The sequence below is a fragment of the Amphibalanus amphitrite genome, unplaced genomic scaffold, assembly GCF_019059575.1.
Source record: "Amphibalanus amphitrite isolate SeventyFive unplaced genomic scaffold, NRLGWU_Aamphi_draft 000064F_arrow, whole genome shotgun sequence".
In the NCBI taxonomy this organism is placed as follows: domain Eukaryota; kingdom Metazoa; phylum Arthropoda; class Thecostraca; order Balanomorpha; family Balanidae; genus Amphibalanus; species Amphibalanus amphitrite.
In genome coordinates, this window is record NW_024881560.1 from 294,334 (window position 1) to 309,753 (window position 15,420).

At 47.6% G+C, this 15,420-nt stretch overlaps 1 protein-coding gene across 1 annotated transcript in view; it reads right to left on the reverse strand.

Moving 5' to 3' along the window:
- The window catches only part of LOC122378726 (limbic system-associated membrane protein-like), an 88,479-nt gene that overhangs the window by 71,832 nt on the left and 1,227 nt on the right, over positions 1 to 15,420 (reverse strand). Inside the window, exon 2 of the mRNA XM_043360167.1 lies at positions 6,349 to 6,500. Within this exon, the coding sequence (XP_043216102.1) occupies positions 6,349 to 6,500 (152 nt within the window). The remainder of the gene's footprint in view (positions 1 to 6,348; positions 6,501 to 15,420) is intronic.

Sequence of the window (15,420 nt, forward strand, 5' to 3'; positions counted from 1 at the left end):
TTCCTACCTTCATAGTCAGCAAGCTCCTGCGTGTTCAACCATAGACATAGACATAGACATATATTTCACACAGAATCCGCAATCAGCGGGTTTTCATCCACATACGTCACATTTGTAAAAAAGTGGGATGGTGATGTGAGCACTAACATATCACTTGCATACATACGCTACACTCATGCTACACGTAAACACAATCACATACACACATAGAAACGGATGACTTTTGAAAATCAGGTGCACTCAGAGCGTACAGTGCTGATAAGTGCTGCATTGAAAGTGCGTCCCTCTCTATGCATGTTTTGCTTCACCGTGTTGTACAGCTTGAGGCCGCTGTGTCCCAGCATTCGCCTTCCGGTTTCGGTTCTGATCGACTGAGGTCGGAGCATGTCGCCCTGCCTGGTTCTATGATCGTGGTGGTGGTCACAAGTTTTAATGATCTCATGAAGTGTTTCTGGAAGGCCAGTTTTTATGACTTTGTTAACCAAGTTAACTCTATGGTAAGTCGTGAGTTGAGAGACTGAAAGCCAGCTAAGTTCCTTGATGACATCCGAAATATGATCATATTTCTTTCGTCCACTGATGACTCGGGCAGCAAAATTAATGATCTTTTGAACGCGATGCTTTTCGGTTTTTGAACAAGTACCATATATCGATATGCAATATCTGATCGATGAAATCACTAAAGCGTTAATGACGGGCTTCACAGCTGCTTTTGGCAGGGAGTGCTTAGCGTGCATGATTGCTATCAGGCTACCACTACATTTTTTCACGACGTAATCGACATGATCTGTGAAGGTCAAGCACCGGTCCATGTGAAGGCCAAGATTCTTCACAACGCGCGACTCATGGATAATAGTGCCATTGAACTTGATACTTACACTCGGCATATTTCTCAGCATGGCTCGCGTACCGAATGTAATCAACTGCGTCTTTTTTGCATTCACACTCAGGCGGTTTTCACAGAACCAATCGGATAAGCGCGCGAGGGCACGTTCAAGTTTTTTGATCATTTGTGGCAGCTGACTTTTGTTACCGGACAGAAACAGTTGCGTGTCGTCTGCGAACTGAAGAATTTCTACATCTTCTAAATGAAGGCACATGTCGTTTGCGTAAATTGTGTAAAGCAGGCAGCTTAGAGAGCCTCCCTGATATACTCCTATATCGTTTGATCGACTACCGGACAGGCTGTCACCAACTTTCACTTGCTGTGTGTGTCCCGTCAAATAGTTGGAGAACCATGCTACGTCAACTCCGTACAAGGTGAGTTTCCTAAGTAGAAGCTGGTGATCGACCACATCAAAACATTTTGATAAATCTAGCAGGATAAGAATAGTTATTTGACCAGTGTCCATCGCTCGGTAAATGCGCTCAGTTACCACGGACAGTGCAGTCTCAGTTGAGTGTGATGGTCTGTATCCGTGCTGGCTCGGCGTAAAAAGATGATTGTTCTGGAAATAAGAGATAAGTTGTTGTTGGACGATCCGTTCAATGACTTTCATGATGGCAGGTAAAATAGACAATGGGCGGTGATCAGCTGGCTCGATGGCGTTGGTGTGTTTTGGCAATGGTGTGATCAAAGCATGTTTCCATGAGCTGGGTACATCGCCACAAGTCAAGCTGGAGTTAACGACGTTGAGAAGAACATGGCCAATGCCGTGGAAAAAGCGCTGTAACATATGAACGCTGATGCCATGTGATCCGGTCGATGTAGAGGGTTTCATGTGGTGTACTACGGCCCACAGTGTCTCAATGTCAACTGTGCTCACCTGAAATTGGCATGTATGCACACGCGGCAATCTTACAGTTACAGGCTGAGCTGGCATCGGCACGCTATCGGCAGTCACACGACCGATCTGTGTGAAGAAGCTATTTAGTGCGTCGGGTGTAACTTGAACGACTTCCCGCGTTCCCTTGCTGTCGCCTATGATCGGACGCAACACGCGCCACATCTGGGAACCGACCCTGATAGGTGAATGTACGGCGCTTCTTGTAAATATTTTATTGGGTGGAGAACGATGTCAAGTTACCGATGTAATGAACGCTAGAAATAACGCCACGACGGTAAAAAACACCAGACGCTCAATCATTTTTAGATGATATGAAGCTGCGTTGCACTCCATGGTATATCCCCCCACGGGAATGAGCATATAATGGAGTCATGGGGCTCGGCGCGCAGCCTCCCGTCACAGATGCAATGTCTGCTGATGTGATTGCAATGTGCAGCGAAGGTGATATCGAACGGCGTGGTCCGTGGCACGTGTCGGCTACCGGTGTCGTGTATTGTGAGACCGGTAGGTATGCCAGGTTTCGCATCTAAAGCTGCCTTAGGCCCTTTGATTCCAGTCCAAATAATACAGCTGCTGCTTGTAGGTAAGTTCTCGAGCAATTGAGAAGTAAACAACCATGTATGGGCATGCTTCGAGATCGCCTAAAGGTTGCTAACAAACTTATTTATCATCGATGAGTCGATGTGACTTGCGTTTGACATCTAGCTGCTTTCTTGAAAGCGATGGTCAAGACTTAACACCAATGCACTGATGAAGCAGTTCGACTCAAACCCAAATACGGCGGTTTTCATTTTGTTTGGTGTTCATGCGGAATGATATGGCATGATATATCATGAATAGATTGAAATTTCGGGTAAAGCGTTGCAAGCCTAATGCGTAGTCACTGCACTCTTTCATTAGTAGCTTCCTAAAATTTGTTTGAGTATCCTCGTTTTAGCAATCCTCCAGGTTTTAAAGCGTTATCGTCTTATATAACGATTTTTTTCTAGTCTCAGGGCAATCAAAGAGCATTCACAACAAAACACTATCAGCAGGAAACCAGCAAACTTTGCTAGCCCATCTGGACTCATGTTACAGTTGGCGGCAAAATTGAGCTGACAATGGGCTGTAACTTAGCCAGACATATGGAAAAAATATGATACCGTTCCCGACTCTGAATATAAGCGTCGACTCAAAAGTAGAAGCATGCACTTGCGCGCTCCGGTGTTATATATTTCTCGATATAAAATAAACTGTTTTAGTGCTTACTTAGGTCTTCAAACGCTTGGTATTGTTACTTTTTTTTCTTGGGCATAGGTACCCGTGCAACCTAGGCCACCAGTTCAAATGTCTCCGCTAAGGACTCATATTCTCGTAATCAGCGCATTGCATCTTTTTTGGCAAGAACCGCATCAAAGCGTTCCCGATGAATAGACCTATACTGGGTCTATTAGTACATAGCTCGTAGCGGCCCTAGCTCCGTCAGCTTCGGCCATGAATGAGACATGATGTTATCAGCCCGTCCTCCATCATTTACATAGCACCCGGTTTAGATAGCGATCACTGCGGCCCGTCCCCCGCCATCAAGACGCCATTCATCATCGAGCCAAAGCGAGGTGGTCTCTCCCTTTCCGACACCCATCTTCACACACCCGCGGGGCATTCGTCTTCCCAAAGCCGCAAATAATGTGCCCGGGCGAGGTCGACCGTCTCCGGCCGAGGCGCCGCGCCGATACTCGAAGGGCAGGGCGGGATCAGAGCGCCGCGCCGGTCCGATCGGTTCCGGCTTGCTGCAGTGTCCAGGGGGTGAGTGTCCAGCCATAAAACGATACAACCAGCGGGTGCTGGTTAAAATACAAACGCTGCGATGAGGGATGCTGTGTGAGATTTGTTGTGGTGCTTGAATTTGTCGATCGTTTTCGAATCCGCTCTGTGATGGTTTTAATAATTTGTCATATCCTCAGGCGTGTTAAATGCCATTCGAATACATAAGAATTGTTGGGATCAATTATTACCTATCAGTGGAAGCAGTAAAAAGGCGCAAATGGGAGGGGAGTGAAAACTATTTACGAGTGATTTTAATAACGATTATTACCATTATCATCCTAGTTATCATTTGTGTCGAATGTGTAGGTGGGGTTCAACATTAGAGCGATTACCTACCATCTGAGGAGCCGAAGCTGGCGTACCATCAAAGACTGCCAAATTATAGAGTTTTCAACCTGTTCAGCAACTTTGCCGTGACACGAAACTTGAACAATTAATTACCAGTCACTAGTTGGTCGGACAATTGGAACAACGACCGATCCAGCCCAAACTATATTGTGGAAATCACCCACTCTCAGCCGTAAATTAATCTACCTCGCTCCGGAAGACATGCAAAATGACTGCTCGCTCAATCGAAGCATGCGACCGTTAGGCACGCCACACAGACTAACAAACGACTTCAGCGATCGCCGGAATAGCCGTTGGGAGTAGCAGGGCGCACCGCCCGCCGCGCCGGCCAGGGACTGCCGACCCGAGGCCGCCACACGCAGACACACACACGGAGAGACACACACCGGTCAGCAGAAGTTTGGTACACTCCGTCCCACCATCCATCGCCGCCTCTTCCTGTGGTCTAGGGTGTGTCCATCTCTTCCTGTAGGGTAGGGCGCGCCCATCTCTTCCTGTTGGGTGGGGCTCGCCCACATCTTCCTGTGGGGCGGGGCTCGCCCACATCTTCCTGTGGTCTGGGGCTCGCCCACATCTTTCTGTGGGGCGGGGCTCGCCCATCTCTTCCTGTGGGATGGGGCGCCGGGTGCAAACCAATACCGTCATTACTCGAGCGGATAGAGCCGGACCGGTCACTACGCGGCCGTACAGATGAGCGGTCTTGTGATCAGCTCTTTCGTATTAGTCTGTCCAGTCTCTTGTGGATGAGTCAGCCTTACCACTGTAAAGGTGAGCTTACCGGCATTTACAGTGAAGATGTGATCGCTCAACCGCACAGGCTAATGTCGTAAACTCGATCGTGCATATGAGTCTGCATCAACGTAAAGATAGATGATCTCGTCCTTCATTCACGGATCAACCTGTTCAGCTACAGCACAGAAGTGCTGCTCTATCCGTACTTACATAATCTGTGTCGTCCGGTACCAATCACCCAGCGCCGTCCTTCCCGTGACAGTCGCAGCAGTCACTGTGCTGCACATACAGGAACCGGAAACGGCCGGAAGTGAGCGTTTCCGGTGGGCCGGAAGTCGTGCGGCGCGACAGACACACATCACTGGCGTCTGCAGGGGACGGCCGAGTACTGTGTCCGGTATAGACGGCAATGGTAATTGTCCTGCGGCGACAGCAAGATGGACGGCAAGCCACCGGGTCCATTGTTGGCTCTGGTATAGCGAGCGAACGACAGCAGTATTTTGTCTGCGACGTAAATGAAGAATAGTTCTTCTTCGTAAGACTATTCAATTTTGATCAGATGGATAATGCATTCATTTTGATGGCGATGAATAAAAGTGTATTGCATTTTCAGCTATATTCCATTTAATTGAAATGTTTTACAATTTCATAGAGCACTTCCAAATATTAAAAGCCATTGACAACTGGCACAAGCCAATGCACACCACTGCTTTCGTATCACAAAATGGAAATATATTCCAGTGAGCGCATGATTTAGGAGCCGAAGACAAAGGGCCAACAAATCTAACGCTATCACTGACAGAAATGAAAGTTTCCTTTACGGCATGAAAATATTCAGTAAACTTTGATTCCATGACAAAGTCGTTTCTAAACGATAAAATGTTTTTTTTCTGTAATCCTACGAGCAAAAGGGCGAGGTCAGTATAAGTGATTTTCCCAGTGCCCTATTTTTCTCAATTTGCTACGTGTCTAGGCTTGTCTGCTTTGCTGTGTTTCTCACAACTACTGGTAGCGTAATGCATATCAATTGAAGAAAAGATTACAAAAAAGGAAATTAAATGGCACTCCGTTCTTTGCTCTGCTAACTTCGACCACCAACCGTGGGTCGTTTTGACTGAGCTTTCCAGACTATACGCTGACCGAGCCGGCTGTGACTGAGGCCCCTGTGGCTCTACTGCGAGCTGCGATAGACCCGGCCACTGCCACGGACTGCTGTGCCCTTCTCCCTCCCTCTCCCTCTCTACCCCCTCCTCTCTCCCGAACGGGGCACAGCCACCGGACCGATCCGCGCTGCCTCTGCTGCTGTCGGTAGGGCTCAGATGGCTCCAGTCAATGGTATTGCCGCAACGCTGAGCACATATTTGTCTGGCCGTCCGCCGTACTGGTGGCTAGCCACTGTAGCAGCGTCTGGCCGGCGTCGATGGAGAGAGAAATAAGAATTGTTACTCCTGTCTGCCTATCACTTACCCATTTCATCTCACACTGCTTTGTCATTACGGGCGCTGCTAGAATCTCCGATGTAACTATATCCAATATTCTAGGGTGATAATTGATTAATCAATGATCGTTTAATTGCGACATTGTCTGGTGTTAATTCCCGTCCAAACAGTGTCTCCCTGTGACTCGGTGAGCGGCAGCGGCCTGTGGAGCCACCGACGCCCTCCCGCTCCCTCACCGGCTGTTTGGCCAGCTGGAAGACGCGACAGCGGAGCAGCGCCGTGCGTCCGGCCGTCACCGTCACGTTGTCGGTCAAACTCAGGTCGAAATAGGGCCCGGCCGTGTTGGGTTCGTGCCAGTCGCCGGCCGCCGCCGCCGCCGCCGCCGCCGCTGTGGGAGAGAAAGAAGAGAGGCGGCTGAGCAGAGCTGGAAGCACATGTGTGAACATCGAGCATACACTGAACATCACTAGACGACGCCTGGGTGAGTGGGAGCGGGGTCCGCTATAGCGGACCGAATGGCAGGGATGAGGTGGGGAGGGAAAGGGTTCCGACCGCGTGGTAAGCAACATTTAACTATTGTGCAACATAGCCGTGTATTTGTTGTGATAAGCGAAAATAGACTGCGGGTCTTTCAAAATTCATGAAAAAGAACCATCATCAAGAAAACAAATCTGCTGGAGTTTTCGGGAAAAGGTCAAAAGTCTACCTCCCGTGATAAGCAAGCAGAATTGTAGGACTGGATTGAAAGGTTTGGCTTCAACCGCTACCGAAATTTCGAAGAACAGGCTACGGAGCCACATAGTAAACTGAAATTTGATGAAAATTAGCGAATAACAATAAATCCCAGTCTGAATTCTCAAGTGAACAAGACGTCAGTTTTCATTTTCTTCCTAAGCAAGTGTTTCCTCTCCTTCCTTTCTTTACTTCATTAATTACGTGATAAACAGCATAGAAGTAATGCCACAAACATACATACACAAATATCCAAACACCACTTGAATAAACTTCGATACAATTACTTATATTTCGTTTGCCACCAGCAGGGAGCCAATGCCAGCCGCGGCTGTATCAACTATCGATCCAGCTGGTACGGGATCGGAGGAATACTGTCTCTGGCTGGGAGCTGTTTTGCCCTGTCTGTCTGTCTGCCTCGTTGGTATGCACGAAACACACAAACCCCCAAGCTCAATGGTAAGCCAGCGGCATATTGACGCGATTATCATAAAACCCTGAAACAGTTTCAAAGGGAAGGTGATTTAACGAATGAGCTAAGCAAATACACATAGCCAGATAACTCAAAGTGTAGCTTTTTCCATGAGTATGTAATGGAGTTATATACTCATCGACTTTCATTGGTAGCAAGATAAAAAAGAGGCTCTATGCTCGCACTACAGCTTGTGGGTCTAATGGGGCAGATGGATTGGCAACAAGACCAAAACGACAATTTCCAGTCCTCATTAGTTGAGACTATAGGCCCTAAAATGCCAAGTTTTCATAGGAATCTTGTCCTAGATCGTGCGTTAAACTTTCTACGTGTAACTGTAAAATGAATGCAGTAGCTGTAAGCGACCGGTATGTAGTTTGAAGTGGAAACTTTTCAAATCTGCTCACGTCGCAAACTCCTCCGGTTGCCGGCGGTTATTGGAGTTTTAATGTTAAATGAGCCCATTGTGCTTACGGTGCGCTCTGTAGCCGCTGCTAAATGGCATTGCTCAGTACGGCGGCAATGGCCACCAGCCCCCACTGATGACCGATAACGTCATGCAGTGAACAGTCACGCAGTTACACAACCTCGCCAAGTGGCATTCTGAATGCGTGAAACGTGCACGTCATATACCTGGGTGCATACGTGATGCATAATAGAATATGTGAGGTAAATATGAGGCGTTCAATCCAAGCTAAAGCTGATAACATAGCGGTAATCTGGGAAAGGTAAATGTGTACAATCACAGCCAATGTATTGCTGCAGAGGAGAGAGATAATCAAATGTTTTTTTTTTGTCCTCTAACTTGATTTATGGTCATAACTTTACTTAAACCTAATAACGAAGCAATATTAAAGAAAATTACACTGCTAAGTCGTGCATCCTCCTACATACACTGAAACGCGCTTGTCGGCTTCAACGAATCGAAACTTTTGGGACGACGGCATTGACCATGCATTATTGGGCACTAGTGCCACCCGACAATCATCTAGCATCAATTATTACCAACAGGCTGGGTCAAACACATTCCATAAAACGTAAAATGTCTGATAAAGGGAAGCAGCGTATCGCATCGCCGCACATGAGAAGGCCACGTGATGAACGTTATAACATCATAAGCAGAGTAATGCGATTCACCAGTCATTGTATGGTAGCATTAAAATTATACAACTCAATACGAGATACTGACGATTTGCTGGCCACGAACGCTACCGTCCGAACGCTATCAATCGTATTTCGCTGCGTTTTACGTCCACCGTTTGGCGCTGACTGGCGTGCTGTGACACAGTTTCGTGTGAGGTGTTAACAAATGTGCTCGATGTCGGGCCTGTGGTCGGAAAGTAGCCGCCGTGTCGGGCTGTCTTGACATTGGTAACTGCCGACAGGGTTCCTGGAAAATCGCCGGTCCGAGATTGGGTTACGTAACCGTCACATAGAAAAGACGCTGCAGAACTCTCATGCCTTACAGCTCCAGCATTAAACACTGCAGTAGGTAATTGCAAACAAACCCAGTATAATTTAACGACAACAATAATCGTTTGCACATGCATTCTTCTACGCCTTTGAATGGCAATCGTGATCAAAATCCATGTCTTCCGTATTGATGAAACTGTAACCAAGTTATCGAAGCGAAGGCAGGCTTTACGATGACCATAGCCAATTTGTGGCCGAGTTCTCTCGGGTCCATTTGGCCCCCTGTCGCATGTCACGCGCCTGTTGTCATCGTTTTGTTCCGGCGGGCAGTTTGGCTCGTTTGGCCGCTCTGCACGCGATCCTGCCTGCCGCGGTGTCAGCCACCGCCATCAGCGGCGCCGCACCGCTCGCCGGGCACCACCCTGACCCCGGACGGGGCGCAGCGGCCCCGTTCGTGACCCGGCCGCGGCGTGCCGACGCTGTCGCCTTCGTTAGGACGATCGATTTGGGCCGCCCCGAGGACGGAGGAAGGGGTGGGGAGGACGGCTCCTTCCTAACCCTAGAACGCCTAGGGGGGGGGGTTGTATCAACCCCCCCCCCCCAGAGGTTTTTTCGAAGTGCACGCTAAACGGCTTGTCGTAGCGGGCTGAAATTTTCAATACCCTCTGGGGCAACCTTTGCGCATCTTTTGCCGAAAAAAATTGATCGGGTCATGTCAGGTCACGGAGTTATGACGTCATAAGAGGTACAGCCTCCGGCCGGATTTTAACAAACTGAGTGCCAACGCCCGAGGTTTCCTGCCGGTGGTACGGACATCGGTTGATGGATCGTGATGAAACTTCCCATGCATGTTGGGGCAAGTATTGGCTATCATATGGTATAAGAAATTTGACCAGGTCAGGTCAGGTCACGGAGCTATGACGTCACAAGAGGAACAGCGTCCGGTACTATTTTTGAAAAGCGCCCGAACCACTATTTTGCTAATTCTTGTCACCTCAATGGGAATATGCAGCAATATTAGCTTCTATAGGGAGCAAATGGACCTCCCAAATCCAAAAATACAATCAGATTTCAAAAATTTAAATTTTGATTTTTCGAATTTCTGTCGCCGACTGTGACCTTGCCGACTTCCGGCGCTCCCAACGCGCCATTCTTAGAGCTAGGGAAACGAAATACATACCAAACGATAGAGAATTGATCAAGGAACACGATAGTGAAGGTTTCAAGTCGATATCTCCCACCGTTTTGCCGCAATCGCCGCCGAAAGTTGAAAAAAGTCTATTTTTCCGAAAATTTGACCTTTGACCGGTCAAAAGTAGGTCAAATGTTGACCTAGGACCAAAAAATATACCACCAATCGCGAGATCTCGTTGAGAGCAATCCGTTGTTTTTTTCCGCTAAGCTCTACGGCCTTCCGTTTCGAAACGCCAGGGGGGGGGGGTCGTAACAACCCCCCCCCCCTGGTCGTTCGTGTTATGAGAAATGGCCTGGTCGTGCGAGGGCTAAGGGTGCCGTGACCGGACGTGGTTCATGCATAATGAGCGATCCTGCGGTGGACAGCGGCCGGAGGTCGGAGGGCGACGGCGGTAACGAGAAGACGGATCGACGGATGGACGGACAGACGGACAGACGGACAGACGGACAGACGGACAGACGGACAGACGGACAGATGGACAGACGGACAGACGGACAGACGGACCGATGAGGTTGGTCAGTCAGTAGAAATACCATCATGAGATATTGAAACATCTCAACTCCCAAAAAGTCTAATGAACCCGTGAAAACCACTAGCAAGTTACTTAAGAACGCATTGGGAATGCAGGCTCTAAATTCTTTCGGCATTGCAATGCCTCCTAACATATTACTAGTAAATGTGTTACTGGAGGACGCATGACGTTGATATATTCCGGAACGAGACATGTTATCTGAAAAATGCAAGAAATTAATGATGCTCCCTCAAAACATATTAACGTAACACGCAGCCTCATCAATTAAGTTAGGTTCCTTGTTATAAGTCTGCTATGAAGTAAAAAAATTATATGAAACAGAGTGAAACGACTCTAAGTAAATCAAGAATGGCTCGGTGCAAAATACAGGAAGGCGGTAGATGCTGCAGCAAGACAAATGATATTTGCTTATGCTACATGGTGTCAAACCTTGGGTTCTTCGAAGTGCTTGCTCTGTAAATAAGGAAGCTAAAAGATAAACCAGTATAACGCCTTTTGGGGCGACTAACGGAGCGAGCGAGAGGGTGAGCCTTGCACGTGCGAAATTTCGAGGGGGTACCTCCAGCTGACTTGTGCACGGCACCCTACTAACCGGTCTCTAGCGATGTGCCAAATTTGAGCACAATCGGCCCAGCCGTTCTCGAGATCTGGAAGCGGCACCCTGCACGTGCGCACGTGCAAAATGGGTCCCAACTGACTTGTGCACGGCACCCTACTAACCGGTCCCTAGCCATGTACCAAATTTGAGCGTCATCGGTCCAGCCGTTCTCGAGATCTGAAATCGACCCCTGCACGTGCGCACGTGCAGCAGCACCCCAACTCTGGCACATGGATATGCATTGCCTAGTGGGTGCCCACCTGCATGCCAACTTTCAGCGCAATCGGCCAAGTAGTTACCGAGATATTGCAACAATTACAAAAGTGACACTTCTTCGTTTTGCACGTGGCACGTGCATAAGGGGTCACCCACATGCATCGGGAATAGTCCAATACTTGGTAGAAGGAATGAAGCTACCCTACAAAAATTACCGCGTGTAAATCGGTCAAGTGGTTGCTGAGATATAAGCCTCGCAAAAGCGTGACCACGGCCCGGCCGGCCGGCCGGCCGGCCGCTCATACTCAGAAATTTCCGTTAATCTAAGGAAAGACTACGCTCGCTTCGCTCGCTCCGTAATGAGGAGCCGTTGTTATGCAATGCGATTGGTGTGCCCAATGCGATTAGTTAGTTAGAATTGCACCAAAAGTGGGTAACGCCATAGTCTTACCCCATCCGCACACAATCCCTCTGACGGTTTTACAAAATCAACTGAAAATGTGATCATAAAGCGCCAGTTTCTGCATAAAGCCTTGGTTTCTGCCACAGCCAAGTTTCTGTCGGCGGCCTGGCAGTGTAGGCTGTGCCGCACGACTTCCACGTGATGCGGTACAGTCTACCTTCACGCTCGATTGAAGGCATGGGTGGACGGGATTGTGGGAGCTGGAACTGGAAGAACGGCCTGAAGAACGGACTGAGCTACAGTCTAGACTCATTAAGTTCCCCTAATTGTTTTTAAATACTTTAACCCTATTAGTGGCAGGGGGTGTTTTTATCCACCCCTCAGGTTTTTCGGGAATATCTCCGAAACCGCTGAAGCTACGATGCTGAAATTTTCTGACTTTTCCTTAAACTAAATTGGGCACATTCCCTGAAAATTTCAAGTTCATAACTTTACCAGGGGCGGCTCCAGAGCACTGGGAATTGGGGGGTCCTATTCGTGAAGCGAGTCATTTGGGCGAAGATCACGATGCTGCACCAGTTTTACGAACAGTGAATGAAAGGTATCATGTGATAACATATACAGTTATTGTGCATCCTCTTTTGACACGTTTTTGCTATAATAGGCGGATCCAGGCGTCCAAAAAGGGGGGTTATGTTTTACCTCCCAACATAGGTGCCCTGACACCGCCTATGCATGACCAATACAATTGTAGTCGTTCTCTCATAAGAAAATTGTAACATAACAAGACCATTACCACCCTTTTTAGAAACAGTACCAACAAAAACCTTATTTACTATACTTTTTATGTACCCCCAATCATTCTCAATGATCTGTATCCGCCTATGATTTTTGAAAATGCATATTTTTAGGATCCATGTGAATTCCTGGTTCATTCTCTATCGATCGGCAAAAGTTGCGTTAAGATTGGTTCAGAAACCTGGCCGTGATAAACAGTCTAAAATGTATCTGCAATTTGCCCATTTTTACCCCCCTCTACCCCCCCCCCCTATTGACATTTTTTAATTTTTATTTTTTAGAAATGTAGATCACGTTGAGCGAAATCGAATGCCGTTTGAATTTTGAAAATCGGCCCGTTAGATCTCGAGATATCAAGGGGGGTCGTAAACAGCCCCCCCTGTCACTAATAGGGGTAGCCAGGAGCCTGCCACTAATAGGGTTAACTAGCTTAATGATTGGAAGCATCATTGGAGGAAGCGCTCATGTTAAATGCAGTCTGGATCAAAACATGTTCCAAATAAGACCGTCGGCAAGCGTCCCTTGTTAACAGCGCCACCATTACTATTTGTCCCTTCATCTGTGGCTCATCAGCGGCGCCGAGGAGCGATCAGGCGGCGTTCGGAGCTCACTGCCGATGGCTCGGGACGGGGTGCGGGGGCGCCCACCATCGACCCCTGGCAGACGACTCGTTGGCTGACGAATGCTAACGGGTCGCGACACGGCGCCTCACGCCGATTACCACCATCCTCCGAATCCTGAATCCACCACCAAACGCCCCCATCCATCTTCAGCCGCCTCCACACAACTTCCCAGCCTTTTACTGCCTCATGACTCTCACCTTCAGGCTTCAACCACCTTCCGCCTGCTTGTGCATCAAACAAGTTACGAAAGCCCCGGCATCAAACAATAGGTACGGTGCGGAACTTAAGCACCGGCTCCAGTCTCCTTGTCGTCTACCAAATCTCTCTCTCTCTCTCTCTCTCTCTCTCTCTCTCTCTCTCTCTCTCTCTCTCTCTCTCTCTCTCTCTCTCTCTCTCTCCCTCTCTCTCCCTCTCTCTCTCTCTCCCTCTCTCCCTCTCTTGCCCTTTCCCCAGCCTCCCGACAATGCCAGTGACTATTCCGCCGAACCGTCACTGTACCGCTGCAAAATACATGGCCGCCGACAGGTCATCACGGAGCTGGCGTGATGTCGTGATTTATTACCGCTCTAAATCACGGTAATCACGCTGGCAACCGTCCGTGAACGTTGTGACCGGCGCGTGCGGCCGAGTCAGCCCGCACGAGGGTGCGCTGTGCCGCACGGAGGCACGACACAGCTCCGTCCACCGGCCCAGACCAAACACTGACGAACGATTGGCGCTCAGACGCGGGCCACTAATGGAAATTTACCGCGGCCAATTTGCCCATGGAGATTTATTGGTAGCAAAGCAGGTATGGCGTCGGTGTGATTTCTGGGCCGCGCCCGAGACAATGAGAACTCCAGGAACACGCCAATACCAGAAAAACATTAAGGCAGGATACCACTAAATTACGACAATCCATTTCTTAAAAACCGGACAAAATGATATAAGCTCTTGCTGCCGCATATACTCTTACCTAAAACTGAGCAATGCTTCTTCATTAGTAGGTACACGTCTATGGTGACATTCATTCTGTCCATCGTTTTTAAACACTCGCAAAAAGATTTTATGTAGGAGAATGTTTAGAAACGGAAAATGCCTCCAAGGAAAGGGATAAAATGGATTAAAATATACATAGATATATTTTGCATGGCAAAATGCGTACAATACAGCAAATATACATTGTAGTATCAGCAATGCCCGCCGGCACGTCTTATTGATTCACTCCAATTATATTTGCATTATCACATCCACAATGATCTTGTTATGCGTTCGCAGAATTAATAAATGCATCCCCGGTATCATGGTTACTGCACGGCTAGCTCGAGTCAGACTATATTTTTCAAGTAATATCGACATCACAAGTAATATATCACTTTTGCAGCGTTGCCCATATAACTAAGGCGCCAAAATTCTGTAACAGTTAACTTGAGGATAAACCAAACACGCCAATATGAATCCGTCGCTAGGTCGCCCGGTGCACATCTTACACATCTTATAGGAATATTGAGCTGACCAGTGAGCAAAGTAACTTTCATGCAGGTATCAATGTTCTCTAATGTTACTTTGTACTCACAGGCTCTAATCGTATGTCGGGATATATGATACAATTGATCTGGCAAACAACTACGTAAGGCGCCCATTGCGAACTATTGTCCATATACTTCAAGCGAAGGTATATGAAGTAACGGGCCAGCTAAAATATTTTTTTACTTTTTTCGTCAGTCATCCTTTCAGAAGCAATATTAGTATTAGTGCAGACTTGGTTAAATTAGGTTCATTAGATAACCAGTCGTGAATATAGTCCATCTATCAAAAAATTTAAATGTTATGATATGGTGCACACACATTCTAAGTAGGGGAAGGTGGGGTAAGACGGACCAGCTAAGGTTTGAGGCCGCATATCTTGCTACACTGCTCTCGTAATTCATATTATTTATAGTCTTCGGAATGCTCAATCCTTCCTCTGTTGATATGTGTAAAGACTAAATTTCAAATTAAAGACATCTAGGTGGTGGATGCTCTTAAAGAGGGACATGTCAAAAACTCAGACAAGAAAAAACGTGGGGTACGACGGACCACCCAGCAGTGCCTACTATCCGTTCATGTGTGTTACACTTCTGCTCTGTACCTACTCTTGTAAGAAAAAGTAACCAGAATGGTAAAATAACAAAATGAGCCTTTATTCTTTACTCATGTGTGATGGAGTGCAGCTAAAAGCTGGGAACATGTGTGTTGATTGTCGTTTGGCATGAATGCATGCTAACTGAGCACTTTCATGCAAGGCTCACATGCAACAAAGACTCCTTCCTGAAAAATTAGCTTACTTAAACTTGTGTCAATGTTT